The 21,841-nt window shown below is 44.4% G+C and overlaps 1 protein-coding gene across 1 annotated transcript; it reads left to right on the top strand.

Annotated features, from left to right (window-relative positions):
- Positions 1–19,791: 19,791 nt before the first annotated feature.
- Positions 19,792–20,750, top strand: LOC147889026 (ESCRT-related protein CHMP1A-like). The gene has a single exon (XM_087393008.1). It carries the CDS (start codon positions 19,846–19,848, stop codon positions 20,458–20,460), a length of 615 nt encoding a protein of 204 aa, XP_087249134.1. The 5' UTR covers positions 19,792–19,845; the 3' UTR covers positions 20,461–20,750.
- Positions 20,751–21,841: the final 1,091 nt, after the last annotated feature.

Here is a 21,841-nt window from a genome sequence, read left to right as displayed (position 1 = left end):
GCAGGCCAACTATACCACAGGGGTAAGGATGGCATACTGTGAAGATGCATGTGCGAATGAATACATCAAGGTGTTTGAAGAATCCCACTAATCGTAGGAGGTCATTTTGTCGCTAATGTTATGGCACGTAAAGTGCTGCAAGCTAGTCTCTGGTGGCCAACACTCTTCGGAGACACGGCCAAATTCATCAAATGATGTGACCCCTGCCATCGTATCCAAATCCCACATAGGGCAGACATGATGCCCCTGATCGAGATCCTTGCCAGCCAACCCTTTGAGAAATGGGGCATCGATTTCATTGGTCCCATAAGCCCAGCCCACTAAGGGGACCGGGGCATGATACATCATCCTATCCACCGACTACTTCACTAAGTGGGTAGAAGGAAGAGCCATGATAAAGGCTGATGCAAGATCCACCACCAAGTTCTTATATGAACAAGTCATCACGCGGTTTGGATGCCTATTGGAGTTAGTCAGTGACCAAGGAACTTCTTCCTCAATGAGACCATAGCAATCCTGACAAGCGGATTTATGATCATTCATAGGAAGTCAACACCATGCTACCCTAGGGTGAATGGCTTGGCAAAAAGCTCCAACAAAACATGCTGTAAGATTATCACATGTACGGTAGAAGCCAGTCGTACCAACTGGGTGCATAAGCTCATAGCAGCCTTATGGGCCTATAGGACCTCCTACAAAGTGGCAACACATTGTACCCCCTTCAAGTTAGCCTTTGGGGTAGAGGCAATAATGCCAATGGAGTATGTAGTGCCTAGCCTCCATATTGCCATAAAAGAAACACTCACAGAAAATGCGCTAGCCAAAAGGCTAGTCGACCTAAGTTAGAAGAGACAAGGTTGCATGCAGCCTACTCTCTTAGAGTAGAAAAGGCCCGATGTAAGAAGTGGTTTGACTGCAACCTTAAGAACAAGGACCTGGTGGAAGGAGACTTGGCACTCATGTATAGTGTTCGCAACACCAAACATAAGCTTAAGTACCGAGGTATGGGTCCTTACTGCATAATTGAAATCACTCCTCAAGGGTCGTGCCGAATAGCCACCCTTGATGGAATAGAAATGGATGGCTACCTAAACGGGAGCAAACTAAAAAGATACTACGTACCACTCACTCTCTCCACCCTTCAAGCCATGCATAGGGAAAAAGAACTCAAAGCAGAGGTGGCCAGGATGAAGTGCCAAGCCACCATCATCGAGGAAGCTAGAATTTGTAATGCTAAGATCCGACAGCATAGACAAATGACCCTGCTTAAGGCAACGATTGAACAGATGCAAGTAATAGATGAGCTAACATTAGAGCCAGCCAGCTTGCTCATTCAGCTATAGGTACCACACATGCACATCAAGGCACTCGTGGATCCAGGAGCGAGCCATAACTTCATCTCTCGAGAGGTATAGGAAAAGCTACAGGTACCCCTAACCCTCACTGTTGCCTCAATAAGCGCTATAAATAGCCAGCTTCTCCAAACTTTGGGTTATGTAAATCCAAGTCTAATGGTTGTTTGCCAAGCTATGGATATATGCTTTTATGTTCTCCCTACAGAAGCCACCGAAGAGTAGATTATTCGAGGAAGAACTTGGTGCTACACCATCAATTGTCAAATCGATTCATGCGCCCAAAATACTTTGCTTACCAATGGTGGCCAAACGGTCATCCTGCTATGTAGACCAAGACCTGTTCCTTCGGCCCCGACCTCGCCGATCCACCACAATGAAGTAATGCAGCAAGGCCAACCGAAAGCCCCAGCCTCAACTAGCGCCCCGCTCAAGGGCCCAGCTCAAAATGAGAAGAAAGCTCACTGCACTGGAAAACTAATGCCATTGCATGCTTGATCGATGCCACCATCCTCCACCCAAAAAATATTAGAGTTGCAAGTACATGATGCTATCTGTTGCACCCAACATCACTTTGATCAGAACCAATGCCTAGAGAATAGTAACGTAGCAATAGCAGCTCCGATCACCTCAAGAACACTTAAAACGCATTCAATGAGAGTGCTCTCAACAGAAGCAAGAATGGAAGAGGGAGAGAGAGAAACAGAGAGCCACATAAGTTTTTGGTGGGTGCAGAACCACCCTAATCTTCTTTTTAATTCATTTATATATGTGTTTGAGTATTGTACATAATCGGGGTAAAGGCACAGTGACCTTTAACCCCCATAACCTCCCACTTGAAGGACAGTGTGCCTTTAAGGGAGAACACCTAGTGAGCATACTATCCAATGCCCATCAATACACGATAATACTCAAACCGCTGACTAGGTAGATTCTTCGTCAGCATATCTATAGGGTTATCATCTGTATGAACCTTTACAAGCTCTATGCGCTTGTCCTCAAGTACTCCCTGATGAAATGATACTTGACCTCAATATGTTTGGTCTTTGCATGAAAGACTAGATTTTGTGATAGCTAAATAGCACTTATGGAATGATTATGCAATGTCAGTACACCTATATGAATCCCCAAATCTCCCACTAGTCGATCAAGCCATATAGCCTCCTTGCAACCCTCTGTGGCTACAACATACTTGGCCTCTGTGGTAGACAAAGCAACACACTTCTATGCATGAGACATCCACGACACTACACCACCTACAAAGGTGAACACATAACCTCCTGCTATCCACATGCCCTGCATAATCTGAATCTGCCCTACTATCAATACACGATAATACTCAAACCGCTGACTAGGTAGACTCTTCGTCAGCATATCTGCAGGGTTATCATCTATATGAACCTTGACAAGCTATATGCGCTTGTCCTCAAGTACCTCCCTGATGAAATGGTATTTGACCTCAATGTGTTTGGTCTTTGCATGAAAGGCCGGATTCTATGCTAGTTGAATAGCACTCATGGAATCACTATGCAATGTCGGTACACTTGTATGAATCCCCAAATCTCCCACTAGCCGATCAAGCCATATAGCCTCCTTGTAACCCTCTGCGGCTGCAACATACTCAGCCTCTATGATAGATAAAGTAACGCACTTCTGTGTGCGAGACATCCACGACACTGCACCACCTGCAAAGGTGAACACATAACCAGAAGTGGATCTCCTACTATCCACATGCCCTGCATAGTCTGAATCTGTGTACCCAAGTACATGCATGTCTCCTCTACCAAAGCAAATGCACATCTCCTTGGTATCCTTCATGTACCTCATGATGCACTTAACTACCTCCCAATGCCTCTTTCCTGGATTAGCCATATACCGGCTAACAACTCCCACTGTAAATGCAATGTCTGGTCTAGTAGCTATCACAGCATACATAAGACTCCCAACTGCTGATGCATAAGGAACCTTGGCCATCATGGCCCTTTCCTCATCTGATTTGAGACTATTTGTATAACTCAGTTTCACATATGGAGGCAATGGAGTACTCACTACCTTCCCTTTTTCCATATTGAAACGCCGCAATACTTTTGTAACATACTCTTTTTGTGATAGCCAAAGGAGTTTCCTACTCCGATCACGCGTGATGCGCATACCAAGAATATGACCTGCAAGTCCCAAATCCTTCATATCAAAGGCCTCATGCAACTTGGCCTTTAATGCATCTAGCTCATAAGTATTCTTGCTAGCCAATAGCATATCATCCACATATAGTGCCAAGATTATCAGGCTATTATCCTTAGCCCTTTTAGTGTAGAGGCAGTGATCAATTTCACTCCTTCTAAAACCCTGGGACCGAATGAAAGCATCAAACTTCTGATACCATTCTCTAGGTGCTTGCTTAAGACCATAGAGACTCTTCTTTAGCTTGCAAACTAAATGCTCTTTGCCCTTTTCTTCAAAGCCTTCTGGCTGCACCATGTAAATTTCCTCATGCAAATCCCCATGCAAGAAAGCTGTCTTGACATCCATTTGCATAAGCTCCATATCCTCTACTGCCACTAGTCCAAGCATGCATCTAAGTGTGGTCATCTTCACAACCGGAGAGAATATCTCATCAAAGTCCACACCCTACTCTTGCTTGAACCCTTTAGCAACCAAACGGGCCTTGTACCTAGGTACATCATCACCTGTGACCTTCATTTTGTAGACCCATTTACATGGCAATGCTTTCTTTCCATGTGGCAAAGAAACCAAGTCCCAAGTCTTATTCTTCATAAGTGAACTCATCTCTGATTGCATAGCATACTCCCACTTGCGTTGATCCTCACGCATCATAGCCTCTCTATAGCAAGAAGGCTCCCCGTAATCAGTAAGCATCACATAGTCTACCCCTGGAACAAACCTATCAGGCGGTCTAGACACTCTAGATGATCTTCTCAAGGGCATTTCAGCTTGCTGTCCCACTTGCATATCAGCCACATTTGGCTCATCATTTCCACCAATAGATGATCCATCATCTACCCTTGATTGTATACCTGTGGGAGTACTTGGTGGGACCATTTCTTGCACATTTGGTGCATGGACAGCTTGCTGTCTATCAACATATGCAGGTGGACTCACATCCTGGAAAGTGATTCTTCTCATTTCCACATCCCTCATGGGTGCCTTATGCATCTTCTTCTCATTGAAGACCACATCATGGCTGCATATGATCTTCTTTGCTTCTGGATCCCAGAGACGATAGCCCATCTCTCCACTTTCACCATAACCCAGAAAGATGCATTTCCTAGACTTAGGATCTAGCTTCTTTCGAAGCTCTTTTGGCACATGTGCATATGCCTCACACCCAAATATACGCAAATGAGAGTAAGAGGGCTTCTTGCCACTCCATGCCTCTTCAGGAATACCACCATCCAAACTCTTACTAGGTGATCTATTGATCACATGCACTGCAGTCTTCATTGCCTCAGCCCAAAAACCACAAGAAAGACTTGCATTGGAAAGCATGCATTGCAACCTTTCTTGAATGGTACGGTTCATCTTTTCTGCAACTGGATTTTGCTCTGGAGTACGAGGGGATGTGAGCTCCCTCTTAATCCCACGTGTATCACAGAAATGCTGAAAGTCATGAGAGAGATACTCTCCACCATTGTCAGTCCGTAGGCATTTAAGCGTTCTACCTGACTGATTCTCAACCAAGGCCAACCATTTTTGAAATACCTGGAATACATCACTGTTCCGAGCTATAGCATAAGCCCACACTTTCCTAGTTGCATCATCAATGAATGTCACATAGTATTCAGCCCCGCCTAATGACCGTGTAGGCATGGGACCACATACGTCTGAATGCACCAAATCAAGCATTTCAAACTCTTTCTTTCCCCTTCTTTTATGGGATGATTTAGTCTGCTTCCCATAGAGACAATGCTCACAAAATTCAAAATCAGAGAAACTCAAATGCGGTACATAATCCAAACGGCATAAGAGTTTCATTCCATTCTAGCTCATGTGCCCCAACCTGCAATGCCACAAAGAAGTGCTTGGTTGCTCAGTTATTGCAACAACATGATCAAATACCCTTGATACATGTAAGGGATACAAAGTCCCACACTTAGCACCCCTGGCCAAAAGCATAGAGCCCTTTTGAATTCTCCAACTTTGAAAGCCAAAAGTGGTGTGAAAACCAGCATCATCTAGCTGACCCACTGAAATAAGACTCTTGGTCAACTTAGGCACATGTCTCACATGTTTCAAAACAAATGCAGACCCATTTGCAAAAGAAAACTTTATGTCACCTGCTCCCACTATGTCACATGCATAGTCATTTCCAAGATGCACACAACCTGTCTTTCCACTATCATAAGTGGAGAACCATTCCCTATGGGGAGTAACATGGAATGAAGCACCAGAATCCAAAATCCAATCCTGGGAATATGCATCATCTGAAGTGGTAAGCAACTCTGCAGATAAAGTAGACATGAAGAGAACATCATTGTCACTATCATGTGTGACTGCATTGATCTCCTCGATCTTCACTTTTCCTTTGTCCTCCCTTGGACTCTCTTCCTTTTGATTTGCACCCCAATTTGCATTCTTTTTCTTATCCTTTTGCTCTCTTTTCAGCTTGTAGCAATCCTTTTTCATATGGCCCTTCTTGCCACAATGGTAACACTCAATGTTCCGTGCCCTGGATTTGCTATGAGACTTCCCTCTTTCTTGGGACTTCTCCTGAACTGTGATCTGCCCCTTTGCACATTTAAGGCTGCATCCTGCTTGTTGCCATCCATAGACTTCCGTCTAATCTCCTCGGCCAACAAGCTACCCACAACATCATCAAATTTCAGTACTCCACTAGGTGCAGAGTTACTGACAGCTGTACGGAAGGTATCCCATGAGGATGGCAATGAACATAAGAGAAATATTGCCTTAGTCTCCGCATCAAAATTCATTTTCTAAGCCTGAAGCTGGCTGAAAATAATATTGAATTCATTCAAGTGAGAAGCAATGGAGACCCCTTCCTTCATCTGCAGCTCAAACAACCTCTTCATGAGGTAAACTTTATTAGAGGCAGTTTCCTTCTCATAAGTGGCACACAGTTTCTTCCACAAATCTTCAGTAGTCTGCTCATTTACTATTGTGAAGTAAACTGACTCTGCAAGATGAAGTCTAATAGTAGACTTTGCTAATGCATCCAACTCATTCCAATCATCCTCAGACATATTTGCAGGCTTAGCTTCAATCCCTGCCAAGGGTTTAATCTGCTTCTTTTGAATAAGCACATCCCTTATTTGTTCTTTCCACAAAGAAAAGCTTGTCCCATCAAACTTTTTAATGCTGAAAAACTCCTTTTCAGACGTGGAAGAGGATGCCATGATGCAAATAAAGCAAAATCCCAAATGCTAGTGCCTGCAAGAGAGAATCACACCAAATACCAGGTGCACCCAAATGTGTATGCCACAATAGAGTGAAATATCACCAAAACTCAAAGCTCAAAGCATCAAAAGATGCATCTGACTCATGTGCATATACTATGCATCCATATGAGCAAATCTGACCCAAAAGAAAATGCCAATAAGTGCCAAATGACTCAAGCATAAACACTGTCCACTGGCATATACATCAATAATATCTCATCCAAGAGAGCATAGCACTATCAGTGCATCACCAGCAATGTGTCAAAGCTGTCCCTCAGCATAAAATAGCATCCATGTGCAAAGCATCCATAAAAAATAGCATCCCACAAGGCAATTTGGGCCTATCAGCGCATCCAACAAGGATCGCAATGCATCCAAATGGCCTATAAATCATCCATTGCAACCCAATGCATACCACGAATGAGCGCACACTGCTCAAACTGCAACCAGAGTGATCTGCATAAGGTATGCTCAAGAAATCATAGTCCCACGATAATGAGCGCTACTGAAAATAGAACCTGAGATGCCTCAAAACATGGGCGCCATTGCATAATCGGACTCAGCAAGAAAATCTGCAAATATCTCTCTTCTGCCAGAACTCCAAAATCCCAACTGATGAGTGAGAAATGGGAGTCAACACTTATCCACTGCCATGTGGCATAAATCTAAGGTTTCAAAACCTTAGTATGAAAAATGCATAACAGAGAGACGAAATCGAATACACAGAGATTTATAACTTTGAAAATCCACCACCGAATCACGCAAGAACTGATAGGTAGGGGTTTTTGGGCGTCCGGAACGCAATGGGACAGACAGTTTTGGAAACCGTGGTCTCAATCACTAGGTCCAACACACAGACTGAACAACGTTTTTGGAAACAGAGCTATCTGTAAACTCCACCGGAGTGCGAATGATGAGCAACATAGAAGTTTTAGGACCTCCTGAGTCCACCGGAACTGACAGATTTGCAAATGGTTGCTCTAAACTTGAGTTCCAACACCCGGGCAAAAAACGCAGGAACTGACACAGTGAGTCAGAAATCCAATGAAATGATCCCAGATTCAAGAATGAAGGTGTTTCCAAGCTCCTGAAGTAATGTGGACACTAAAAGCAAGCAATAGTTGCCTCTACAAGTCAATACGGAGTCTCTGTCATCGAACGGAACAGGGAAAAGCTCAAAAAACGACTTTTTCTTTGAAACCACTTAACAGGCTCTCAAAACCACTTCGCAAAGCCAAAGTGACTTTTCCAAAGGTTCCTCCAAGGTCTCTGCACACTCGGATGCAAGTAAAGTCACCCACAAAGCTTCCCACAAAGCTTCTCCTTCCTCCCACAGAGCTACTGAGCTCCCAAGCATTCACCCGGGCTCTGATACCAATTGAGAGTGCTCTCAACGGAAGCAAGAACAGAAGAAGGAGAGAGAGAGATAGAGAGCCACACAAGTTTTGGTGGGTGCAGAACCACCCTAATCTTCTTTTTCATTCATTTATATATGTGTTTGAGTATTATACATAACCGGGGTAAAGGCACAGTGACCTTTAACCCCCACAAGATATTTGCAGATTTTCTTGCTAAGTCCGATTATGCAATGGCGCCCATGTTTCGAGGCATCTCAGGTTCTATTTTCAGTGGCGGTCATTACTGTGGGACTATGATTTCTTGAGCATACCTTATGCAGATCACTCTGGTTGCAGTTTGAGCAGTGTGCGCTCATTTGTGGTGTGCATTGGGTTGTAGTGATGATTTATAGGCCATTTGGATGCATTGTGGTCCTTATTGGATGCGCTGATAAGCCCAAATTTCCTTGTGGGATGCTATTTTTATGGACGCTTTGCACATGGATGCAGGTGATGCACTGATAGTGCTATGCTCTCTTGGATGAGATATTATTGATGCATATGCTAGTGGACAGTGTTTATGCTTGAGTCATTTAGCACTTATTGGCATTTTCTTTTGGGCCAGATTTGCTCATATGGATGCATAGTATATGCACATGAGTCAGATGCATCTTTTGATGCTTTGAGCTTTGAGTTTTGGTGATATTTCACTCTATTGTGCCATACATTTGGGTGCACCTGGTATTTGGTGTGATTCTCTCTTGCAGGCACTAGCATTTGGGATTTTGTTTCATTTGCATCATGGCATCCTCTTCCATGTCTGAAAAGGACATTTTCAGCATTAAAATTTTTGATGGGACAAACTTTTCTTTGTGGAAAGAACAAATAAGTGATGTGCTTATTAAACCCTTGGCAGGGATTGAAGCTAAGCCTGCAAATATGTCTGAGGATGATTGGAATGAGTTGGATGCATTAGCAAAGTCTACTATTAGACTTCATCTTGCAGAGTCAGTTTATTTCACAGTAGTAAATGAGCAAACTACGAAAGATTTGTGGAAGAAACTGTGTGCCACTTATGAGAAGGAAACTGCCTCTAATAAAGTTTACCTCATGAAGAGGTTGTTTAAGCTGCAAATGAAGGAAGGGGTCTCCATTGCTTCTCACTTGAATGAATTCAATATTATTTTCAGCCAGCTTCAGGCTCAAAAGATGAATTTTGATGCGGAGACTAAGGCAATATTTCTCTTATGTTCATTGCCATCCTCGTGGGATACCTTCCATACAGTTGTCAGTAACTCTGCACCTAGTGGAGTACTGAAATTTGATGATGTTGTGGGTAGCTTGTTGGCCGAGGAGATTAGACGGAAGTCTATGGACGGCAACAAGCAAGATGCAGCCTTAAATGTGCAAAGGGGTAGATCACAGTTTAGGGGGAAGTCCCAAGAAAGAGGGAAGCCTCGTAGCAAATCCAGGGCACGGAACATTGAGTGTTACCATTGTGGCAAGAAGGGCCATATGAAAAAGGATTGCTACAAGCTAAAAAGAGAGCAAAAGGATAAGAAAAAAGAATGCAAATTGGGGTGCAAATCAAAAGGAAGAGAGTCCAAGGGAGGACAAAGGAAAAGTGAAGATCGAGGAGATCAATGCAGTCACACATGATAGTGACAATGACGTTCTCTTCATGTCTAGTTTATCTGCAGAGTTGCTTACCACTTCAGATGATGCATATTCCCAGGATTGGATTTTGGATTCTGGTGCTTCATTCCATGTTACTCCCCATAGGAAATGGTTCTCCACTTATGACAGTGGAAAGACAGGTTCTGTGCATCTTGGAATTGACTATGCATGTGACATAGTGGGAGCAGGTGACATAAAGTTTTCTTTTGCAAATGGGTCTGCATTTGTTTTGAAACATGTGAGACATGTGCCTAAGCTGACCAAGAGTCTTATTTCAATGGGTCAGCTAGATGATGCTGGTTTTCACACCACTTTTGGCTTTCAGAGTTGGAAAATTCAGAAGGGCTCTATGCTTTTGGCCAGGGGTGCCAAGTGTGGGACTTTGTATCCCTTACATGTATCAGGGGTATTTGATCATGTTGTTGCAATAACCGAGCAGCCAAGCACTTCTTTGTGGCAATGCAGGTTGGGGCACATGAGCCAGAATGGAATGAAACTCTTATGCCGTTTGGGTTATGTACCGCATTTGAGAATCTCTGATTTTGACTTTTGTGAGAACTGTCTCTATGGGAAGCAGACTAAATCAGCCCATAAAAGAAGGGGAAAGAAAGAGTTTGAAAAGCTTGATTTGGTGCATTCAGACGTATGTGGTCCCATGCCTACACGGTCATTAGGCGGGGCTGAATACTATGTGACATTCATTGATGATGCAACTAGGAAAGTGTGGGCTTATGCTATAGCTCGGAAGAGTGATGTGTTCTAGGTATTTCAGAAATAGCTAGCCTTGGTTGAGAATCAGTCAGGTAGAATGCTTAAATGCCTACGGACTCTGACAATGGTGGAGAGTATCTCTCTCATGACTTTCAACATTTCTGTGATACACGTGGGATTAAGAGGAAGCTCACATCCCATCGTACTCCAAAGCAAAATCCAGTTGCAGAAAAGATGAACCGTACCATTCAAGAAAGGTTGCAATGCATGCTTTCCAATGCAAGTCTTTCTGGTGGTTTTTGGGCTGAGGCAATGAAGACTGCAGTGCATGTGATCAATAGATCACCTAGTAAGAGTTTGGATGGTGGTATTCCTAAAGAGGCATGGAGTGGCAAGAAGCCCTCTTACTCTCATTTGCGTATATTTGGGTGTGAGGCATATGCACATGTGCCAAAAGAGCTTCGAAAGAAGCTAGATCCTAAGTCTAGGAAATGCATCTTTCTAGGTTATGGTGAAAGTGGAGAGATCTCATTTGCGTATATTTGGGTGTGAGGCATATGCACATGTGCCAAAAGAGCTTCGAAAGAAGCTAGATCCTAAGTCTAGGAAATGCATCTTTCTAGGTTATGGTGAAAGTGGAGAGATGGGCTATCGTTTCTGGGATCCAGAAGCAAAGAAGATCATATGCAGCCATGATGTGGTCTTCAATGAAAAGAAGATGCATAAGGCACCCATGAGGGATGTGGAAATGAGGAGAATCACTTTCCAGGATGTGAACCCACCTGCATATGTTGATAGACAGCAAGCTGTCCATGCACCAAATGTGCAAGAAATGGTACCATCAATTACTCCCACAAGTATACAATCAAGGGTAGATGATGGATCATCTATTGGTGGAAATGATGAGCCAAATGTGGCTGATATGAAGGTGGGACAGCAAGCTGAAATGCCCTTGAGAAGATCTTCTAGAGTGTCTAGACTGCTTGATAAGTTTATTCCAGGGGTAGACTATGTGATGCTTACTGATTGCGGGGAGCCTTCTTGCTACAAAGAGGCTATGATGCGCGAGGATCAACACAAGTGGGAGTATGCTATGCAATCAGATATGAGTTCACTTATGAAGAATAAGACTTGGAACTTGGTTTCTTTGCCGCATGGAAAGAAAGCATTGCCATGTAAATGGGTCTTCAAAATGAAGGTCACAGGTGACGATGTGCCTAGGTACAAGGCCCGTTTGGTTGCTAAAGGGTTCAAGCAAGAGAAGGGTGTGGACTTTGATGAGATATTCTCTCCGGTTGTGAAGATGACCACACTTAGATGCATGCTTGGACTAGTGGCAGTAGAGGATATGGAGCTTATGCAGATGGATGTCAAGACAGCTTTCTTGCATGGGGATTTGCATGAGGAAATTTACATGGTGCAGCCGGAAGGCTTTGAAGAAAAGGGCAAAGAGCATTTAGTTTGCAAGCTGAAGAAGAGTCTCTATGGTCTGAAGCAAGTGCCTAGAGAATGGTATCAGAAGTTTGATGCTTTCATTCGGTCCCAGGGTTTTAGAAGGAGTGAAATTGATCATTGCCTCTACACTAAAAGGGCTAAGGATAATAGCCTGATAATCTTGGCACTATATGTGGATGATATGCTATTGGCTAGCAAGAATACTTATGAGCTAGATGCATTAAAGGCCAAGTTGCATGAGGCCTTTGATATGAAGGATTTGGGACTTACAGGTCATATTCTTGGTATGCGCATCACGCGTGATCAGAGTAGGAAACTCCTTTGGCTTTCACAAAAAGAGTATGTTACAAAAGTATTGCAGCATTTCAATATGGAGGGGGGGAAGGCAGTGAGTACTCCATTGCCTCCATATGTGAAACTAAGTCATACAGATAGTCCCAAATCAGATGAGGAAAGGGCCATGATGGCCAAGGTTCCTTATACATCAGCAGTTGGCAGTCTTATGTATGCTATGATAGCTACTAGACCAGACATTGCATTTGCAGTGGGAGTTGTTAGCCGGTATATGGCTAATCCAGGAAAGAGGCATTGGGAGGCAGTTAAGTGCATCATGATGTACATGAAGGGTACCAAGGAGATGTGCATCTGCTTTGGTAGAGGAGACATGCATGTACTTGGATACACAAATTCAGACTATGTAGGGCATGTGGATAGTAGGAGATCCACTTCTGGTTATGTGTTCACCTTTGCAGGTGGTGCAGTGTCGTGGATGTCTCGCGCACAGAAGTGCATTGCTTTGTCTACCACAGAGGCTGAGTATGTTGCAGCCACAAAGGGTTGCAAGGAGGCTTTATGGCTTGATCAGCTAGTGGGAGATTTGGGGATTCATACAGGTGTACCGACATTGCATAGTGATTCCATGAGTGCTATTCAGCTAGCACGAAATCCGGTCTTTCATGCAAAGACCAAACACATTGAGGTCAGGTACCATTTCATCAAGGAGGTACTTGAGGACAAGCGCATAGAGCTTGTCAAGGTTCATACAGATGATAACCCTGCAGATATGCTGACGAAGAGTCTACCTAGTCATCGGTTTTAGTATTGTCGTGTATTGATGGGCATTGGATAGTATGCTCACTGGTTGTCCTCCCTTAAAGGCACATTGTCCTTTAAGTGGGAGGTTGTGGGGGCTAAAGGTCACCGTGCCTTATGTACAATACTCAAAACACATATATAAATGAATGAAAAAGAAGATTAGGGTGGTTCTACACCCACCAAAACCTGTGGCTCTCTATCTCTCTCTCTCTCTCTCTCCTTCTTCCGTTCTTGCTTCCATTGAGAGCACTCTCAATCATACCAAATACCAGGTGCACCCAAATGTGTATGCCACAATAGAGTGAAATATCACCAAAACTCATGTCTCAAAGCATCTGACTCATGTGCATATACTATGCATCCATATGAGCAAATCTGGCCCAAAAGAAAATGCCAACTGCAATGGCAATCCAAAATGCCAATAAGTGCCAAATGACTCAAGCATAAACACTATCCACTGGCATATGCATTAATAATATCTCATCCAAGAGAGCATAGCACTACCAGTGCATCACCTGCAATATGCAAAGCTGTCCCTCAGCATAAAATAGCATCCATGTCATCCATGTGCAAAGCATCCATAAAAATAGCATCCCACAAGGCAATTTGGGCCTATTAGTGCATCCAATAAGGATCGCAATGCATCCAAATGGCCTATAAATCATCCACTGCAATCCAATGCACAGCACGAATAAGCGCACATGGCTCAAACTGCAACCAGAGTGATCTGCATAAGGTATGCTCAAGAAATCATGGTCCCACGGAAAAGACTGCTACTAAAAATAGAACATGAGATGCCTCAAAACATGGGTGCCATTGCATAATCGGACTCAGTAAGAAAATCTACAAATATCTCTCTTCTACTGGAACTCCAAAATCCCAACCGATGAGTGAGAAATGGGAGTCAACACTTATCCACTGCCATGTGGCATAAATCTAAGGTTTCAAAACCTTAGAATGAAAAATGCATAACAGAGAGATGAAATCGAATACATAGAGATCTATAACTCTAAAAATCCTCCACCGAATCCCATAAGAACTAATAGGTAGGGGTTTTTGGGCGTCCGGAGCACAATGGGATAGACGGTTTTGGAAACCATGGTCTCAATCATTGGGTCCAACACGCGGACTGAAAAACGTTTTTGGAAACAGAGCTGTTTGTAAACTCCACCGGAGTGTAAATGATGAGCAAAATAGAAGTTTTAGGACCTCCTGAGTCCACCGAAACTGATAGATCTGCAAATGGTTGCTCCAAGCTTGAGTTCCAACACCTGGGTAGAGAAACGTAGAAACTGACACAGTGAGTCAGAAATCCAATGAAATGATCCCAGATTCAAGAATGAAGGTGTTTCCAAGCTCCTGAAGTGAAGTGGACACCAAAAGCAAGCAATAGTTGCCTCTACAAGTCAATACGGAGTCTCTCTCATCAAACGGAACAGGGAAAAGCTCAAAAAACGACTTTTTCTTTGAAAACACTTAACAAGCTCTCAAAACCACTTCGCAAAACCAAAGTGACTTTTCCAAAGGTTCCTCTAAGGTCTCTACACACTCGGATGCAAGTAAAGTCACCCACAAAGCTTCCCACAGAGCTTCTCCTTCCTCCCACAGAGCTGCTGAGCTTCTAAGCATTCATGCACGCTCAGCTAGAACACTCGAGCTCTAATACTAGTTGAGAGTGCTCTCAACGGAAGCAAGAACGGAAGAGGGAGAGAGAGAAACAGAGAGCCACATAAGTTTTTGGTGGGTGCAGAACCACCCTAATCTTCTTTTTCATTCATTTATATATGTGTTTGAGTATTGTACATAATCGGGGTAAAGGCACAGTGACCTTTAACCCCCATAATTCATTGCCCGGAGAAAGCCATGCCCGGCGCTTCCACCTCATCCACCCCCACACATCGCCAACCGTTCGAGCAACACTGCCCACTTGGGCGGCCAAGCCAAGAAAGTTGCCTGGATCTAGAAAAAGAGAGTGCAAACCCTGAAGGTGTCGAAGGCAGCACCACAAGGCAGCACCACAAGAACCAGTGTCTTCCCGAGATATAACACCACAAGAACTTGCCAACGAACCAAACACCGTAAGCCAGCCTCAAGGTATCGAATATGCACTGGTGCCACGAGAGGTACGATTTAACACAAGTATCACCCACACCAATCGAGGAACTCTGCAGGAACCGAATTCCACCCCACGAAGAGTTCCACAAGAACCTCCCTCTAGGAATGGACACTCGAAGCTAATGGTGCTACCCTAGTCACACAAGTAGGGGCCGACCCCACAGGTAGACTCACGAAAGCTTGCATCTCCAAGGAAGTCGAACCCTGCAATAACAACGGAATCTAACACAAAGGTGCCCCTAGCATCCAAGGTAAAGAACAAGTTGGACACATAGTCTACATGGCTCCTTACTCACTATGCTGCAGTACAGCATCCGCCTCCACCGCATTCATCATAATCATCACATCTAGGTCTAAGTGAGTCAGTATGGTAGGCATCTCACTCGATGCACCCACGGCCCACTCGTCCCTATCGAACACACCGCACATGCACACACAGCACCATGTGATTAGAGTCCATTCTTAAATTTTTACAAGCGTTCATGCTCTTGCACACTGACCTCACCCTCACGTTGCACCGCACAAGGGCATTTTGCCCAGTCACCACATTTTCCCCCACCCCACTCCTTCCTTCCTTTTCGTTTCTCTCTTTTACATAGTCACTACCTTGTCAGCTGTCGCCAAACCAGTATAGCACCGACCATCGCCAAAATATTCGTCACCGACCATTGCTAAAAAGAACAACACTGGACATCATGATCACAATACCCCGTCTGGTCATCGCCATCCCAAACCACACCACCCCGTTGCCATCCGAGTACCACGTCGATCGTGGCCTTGGACACTTCACGCCGATCGTTGCCAAAATATTCACCGTCGACCATCGGCCATCGAGGTTCAGCACCGATTGTCACCATACCAATATCCCACCGGTTAGGGGGATAGGAATTCTATAAAAGCAGGCCTACTCTGCCAGGTCATGCCATAGCTGTTACCCCAAAACTCTATCAAAATTTTTCCAAAAATCTAATAGTTTCCTGCCCCCTTCCACTACATTCCAACCAACAAATTTATGTCCTCCAACTCTTCCTCATCCACCAATTCCCTCGTCATGGCAACTTCCACTCTTGTTTGCGATGGAGTCCAAACATGACTTCTTTGAGTTCGAAGCTGACCTAGGTCTCCACACTCGCCCTAACCCAGAGGCCATTGGCCCATCAGATTCTCAAAGCACCCCTTCTACCACAATTCGCATGCTGATCGAAATACCCGTGGAGGAATTACAAGATGAAGACACTTCCACCAGACATGCCACTCAAGATGAGCCAGCGACAACAGGCATGCCTCCCACGAGAACACAAAAGTGCACCCCGATGCCCACCATAGGCGAGTACAAGATTGTGCATTCACAAGCACACTTGCCATTGGGAGAAGCATGGCTCTAAGAGCTAGATGCTTGCATGGTACACTCGCATTTCGCTTATGAGGGTCACAACTATGGCCTCCACTACCACACAGCAGTAGCATATGCCGCTCTCCAGGACCCGAAAGTCATGGAAGCCCTCAACTTTGTAGGCTTAGGAAGAGTAGCAACCCATCTTCTACTGGCAGAATTCATCAAGACATGACAACAACACCAACATTCGTGTCTTGCGTGATGCAGCAGGCAACCCCGACCACTACCAAATAAATGTGAATGCGGTGCAGGCAGTGTTCAACCTACCATGGTTGGAGAGAAATACTCCAAGAAAAAAAAGAAGCTCAATGCCCTCAAGACGATCTGTCACTACGACTGCCACAAGTGCAGGGGCCGCATCTAGTTCACCGCCATCCACAAGCCCAAGGTAGAGCAACCAACAAGAGCCTTACAATGGGCTCACTCAAGTGAAGCACACGGACCATCATTAGTCCGTTGTGCCCAATATCTTGCTAAGAATGGTGAACTTCCGAGAGACAAACTGGGCTGACTACTACTACAACCAGATGAGAGATGATCTCAGCACCCATAGGGACGTCATTGGCAATCCCATGTTGTACATGCCAGTCCTTTATTACTTGAAAAGTCAGCATCCACCAGTCGGCCTCGTCGAGAAATCTACCACCGGTCCAGTACAGACCGAGCAAGAAGAGAGACAAACAAGGCCCAAGAGAGCAATGATAATGCCAAGTGCCACTCCGGTCACTCTAGTGTAACCGGAAACAAGTCAGTCGCTCAACTAATATGAGGACCGCCAGCTGCACGAATTCATGCAATGACAACTACGCCTACAGTAGGCAGGTCCTCAAGATAAGGAAAAATAGGTGCAAGGAGGACCTATTCTCATTGAAAACCTCTAGGGTGATGACACCATCGAAATCGACCTCCATATAGGAGCCGAAACTATGTCGACCACCCCCGCTGTGCACTTCATCTCAGTCTCCACCACCCCTCAGGAGACAGCATCCTTCGCCACCAGCACCTCTTCCACGCCATGGGCAAGCCAAGCAGAGGCCATACAATTTTGCCGTGCACCCTAGTACAGGGCAATGAGAGGCTATAGCCACATGACAACTGAGCAATTGTCACACGCAGACATGATGGAGATGAATCTCTTTGAAGCATGGCACAATTGCCCCAAGTCGCCCACACGATCTTGCAAAGGAGGTAGCAAGAGCAAGCCTCACAACTCTCCTGCCACATACATCACAGCAAAATGGAGTAGCAGAACGCAAGATGTGCGTCATCTGCGAAATGGGCCGAAGAGAAGTGGGCATATTAATTAATTAACATGTGGAGGGGGGTTGGAGATGCATGATTAACCTAAGGGCAATGGGCGTATAATTAATGCGTGGAGGGGATGCTCACTTCATAGTGTATTAGAACTTTGTCAAAAAAAAATACTAACATTTTCAAAGCATCCAAACTTACTCCAACTGGCGGTGGCTTCTTCGAGAAGCCACCAAATTGAGAAACTCATGCACTGCATCGAGGAGGAGTTGGGGGGGGGGGGGTAGAGTATAGGCAAGGGGGCTATGAAGCCCTCCCAATACAAGGACGAAGAAGGGGAGGAGGGGGGGAGAGAGGAGTGGGAAGGAGGAAGCAAGGAGTAGAGGAGTGGGAAGAAGGAAGGAGGAGAAGGAGTGGGGGGAAGGAGGGAGCGAAGGAGTTGAGGGAGACAGAGGTTGGAGAGGGACTTAGAGAGAGCGAGGGAGCATAGCTGAGCGGCAGAGCAGAAAGTGGAGGGAGAGGCTGGAGGGGGAGGTAGCGAAGGGAGCAAGACAGGTTAATTAAGCGATCTAGGTGCATTAATTGGCGATTTAGGTAGGCTAATTCGAGCAAGAGGGAGGTAGTTTGTTAGCATTGGCTCTCCTAGAGACAGTGCTTTAGGATTGAGTTGAGTGGGAGTTTTGTGATTATTCTTAGTTTTTTGAGAATTTTTATTAGGAATTTTTAAAATTCTTAACCTCTACTTTTAGATGGCTCTTGGTTTTTCAGCTTTTAGCTTGTGTGTGGTTGTTGGCTTTTTAGCTTTTAGCTTGTGCACATTTTTTACCCCCCTTCAACATGGCTGGCTATAAATCAATTCAAGGGCTCCACTCTCCCTCCATGCTTGAGCTCTCCCTAGAACGATTGCCTTGGCTTCCTCGAGCTACAAGTCTTCAAGTCACTTCAAGCTTTCCGATCGCTCATCTAGGTCTCGCATGTTCGTTTGTGAGAAAGACACTAAAGCCGATTCGCATGCTAACTGTTCAAGCCGTTGCCTTTAAAAAAAATTGCTATCCACGAAGCCGTTTGCCAAAAAAGCAGGTTCACCTGTTTAAAAATAATATGTTTTCCTGTTGAAAGGGCTTTATGCCTAAAAATAATATGTTTTCCTGTTGAAAGGGCTTTATGCCTGCCTAAGGGGCTTTATGCTTGCCGATGAAGAGATTGTCGTCTATTGGATATGTTTATTAAAAAAAAGCAAAAAAAAAACGCATAAAGTTGACATCAAAACTTTGCAGGTATCAGTCGTAAAACCTTCAAGGAAAAATAACGTCGATTTACCCTTCAGTTTTAAATTATAGTTTTTTAATTTAAAAAAGAAAGTGGCTTTGCAGTAAGTGTGAGAGCATGCAAATAACTATAGAGCCTTGGCAAAGCCTAATGGATCTTGCGAGTCCTCAAAGCATTTCTTTTTTATTATTTCTTACTAACAAGGGTGCATGTATGCACGAAAGCACTTGGATCCAACTTATGGGTTGTACTTTTAGAGTAGAGCATAAGGTCATCGCGAGGCTCTTGAAAGCTTCACATGCCAATAAGCCCAAACTTGCAAATCAAGTAGACCATCTCTTCAAATTGAATAGGTTTGAAACATTTATATAGTCTTTTTATTGTGAAAAGCACCTATATGCTTTTAGTGCTTTAGTCAAAAGCTTAGCTTTTACGTCAAACCAAATCAAGGGCATAAGATGAAGGGCTTAGATTCATGACAAGTGGCTCAAGGGGGTGTGCGAAAACCCAAACATTTGCCTGCCGCAAACAATTGACAATGTCGAAAGACGTGTACAACCCGCCAAGTGCTTTAGTGCATACATGGACCGGAATTAGGAGAGATTAAATTAAATAAATAAAGGAGAAATTAAAAAAGCTGCAAGATCCACACCGTTGGATGAAGGAGACGAAAAATCTGCAAAAACCTTTGAAATCAACTTTGGACTTTCTTCCTAAGCTTCCTCTTCATCTCCAACGCATCTTCTTCCTTCGTTTTGCTCCTTTCATCGTCCATGGGCAACACTGAGAAACTCCTCGATCAGATCATGGAACTCAAATTCACCTCTAAAAGCCTCCAGCGCCAGGCCAGGAAGTGTGACAAAGACGAGAAAAGCGAAAAATTGAAGGTTAAGAAAGCCATCGAGAAGGGGAACATGGATGGCGCCCGCATTTACGCCGAGAATGCCATCCGGAAGCGTACCGAGCAGCTCAATTACCTGCGACTCTCCTCCCGCCTGGATGCCGTTGTCTCTCGCCTCGATACTCAAGCCAAAATGAATACGGTCACCAAATCCATGTCGTCTATCGTCAAGGCCCTGGATTCTGCACTGGCAGTGAACAATCTGCAGAAGATGTCCGAGACTATGGACAATTTTGAAAAACAATTCGTCAACATGGAAGTGCAGGCAGAGTTTGTGGAGTCGGCTATGGCTGGAAGCACATCTTTATCTACCCCAGAAGACGAGGTGAATTCCTTGATGCAGCAGGTTGCGGACGACTATGGCTTGGAAGTTTCGGTCGGCCTTCCACAACCTGCCGCTCATGCCGTGCCCGCAAACGAGACTGCCAAGGTTTCTGAAGAGGATGATTTGAGCAGGCGTTTGGCCGAGCTGAAGAGCAGGGGGTGAGACAATTAAAAGTGTAAAGCATGTTTGTCTCTACGCTCCCCAAATGATTGAGGAGTGCTGTATCAATTATATGTCTTCTAAAAATTGTGTTTGACACTATTAGTTAGCAAAATCGAGTAGCCGGAGCTGTACCAAACATTTGGATTTTTTTTTTGCAAGAACATGACCCTTTGGACAAGATGTATATGTATTTATGATTGGAAGTGCTACCAGTCTTGGAGGAGCTCAATGAGGCACTGCAGAATTTGTGAATTTTCTTAGTAATTAAGTCACAATATTCAGATTTGTTATGGTGAGATTCGGTCGGGGAATCTTTAAAGAATACGGAAAACTTCTCCTGAGGATACGTCGATACAAAGAGGATGCCTTTCTTGGCCTTCTCGAGCAGGAGGCAATACGTGGTAGGTAGATCATCCACAAATCAACACTCATGAAAGCTCCTTTTCACATGGGACAATTGTATGTTCTCAGAATGATGAACATAAATAAGATATGACTTAGGACGTCTCTTGGCTTGTTATTTTATTCACCATTTGAATCGTGAATCCATCGATGTGGCTTGGATTGCCATGCCCTTGCCTTCACACTAAACTTGCATACTATGGGGTTCAGAAACAGCTTGCTTGTCCTTGGGCAAAGTAGCAAGCAGATAAAGAAAACGATCTAACTAACAATGATTATGTTTTATGTACAAGTTTGCTTTAGCCTTTATCATCCATGGCTAGCTATGCGATCTGTTTTTCCCAGAGAAAAGAGCTTCCTCTTAAGGCTTGAAAAAGAAACAACCACACAAATCAGCAATCCCGCATGGCACTGATAGTAGAAGAAAACCAAGGGAAATGCACTGGCTGTTGACTGTTTTTAGAGAACCCAGCTCACTACCTAGGGAATCTCTGAAAGAGGTGCTAACACTATACATCCAGTGAATACCTCGCTTTGTGAATACCTAGAAGACATTTGCGGGCCAAGCCTTGCAGCAGTTGTCTGAGATCCGACATCCCACGCTCCGCAGGGTGTAGAAAATATTCCATTGTAGCAGATAGAGATAGATGCAAAGACAAATATTGAACTCTGACCAATCGAAGAAAAACTGCAAACGTGAATTGCTCCAAAGATGCACAAAACCTCATACAAAAGGCATGCTCATTGTGTCACCATCTAGAAATAGGGTACTGCCTAGATGTGGACCCTTGACCTCAGAACTGTCTTCTACCTTCTCCTGGCACCTCCATAACTTTGTCAGCCTGGGTGCTCCTATGAAGCTTCAATGGGCTTCTCAAGATACTGCTTCGTCTAACCTCCTTGCTGCTCTGCACTGCAGCAATCCATATCTGGTGAGGTTACTGTATACATTCAGATCTGTGAGGCAATGCAGTGAATA

The sequence above is a fragment of the Dipteris shenzhenensis genome, chromosome 21 (genome assembly GCF_047967505.1).
Source record: "Dipteris shenzhenensis isolate YYH24624 ecotype China chromosome 21, Dip_SZ_1.0, whole genome shotgun sequence".
NCBI classification, from domain to species: Eukaryota; Viridiplantae; Streptophyta; class Polypodiopsida; order Gleicheniales; family Dipteridaceae; genus Dipteris; species Dipteris shenzhenensis.
This window is presented reverse-complemented; position numbering and strand designations above follow the sequence as displayed.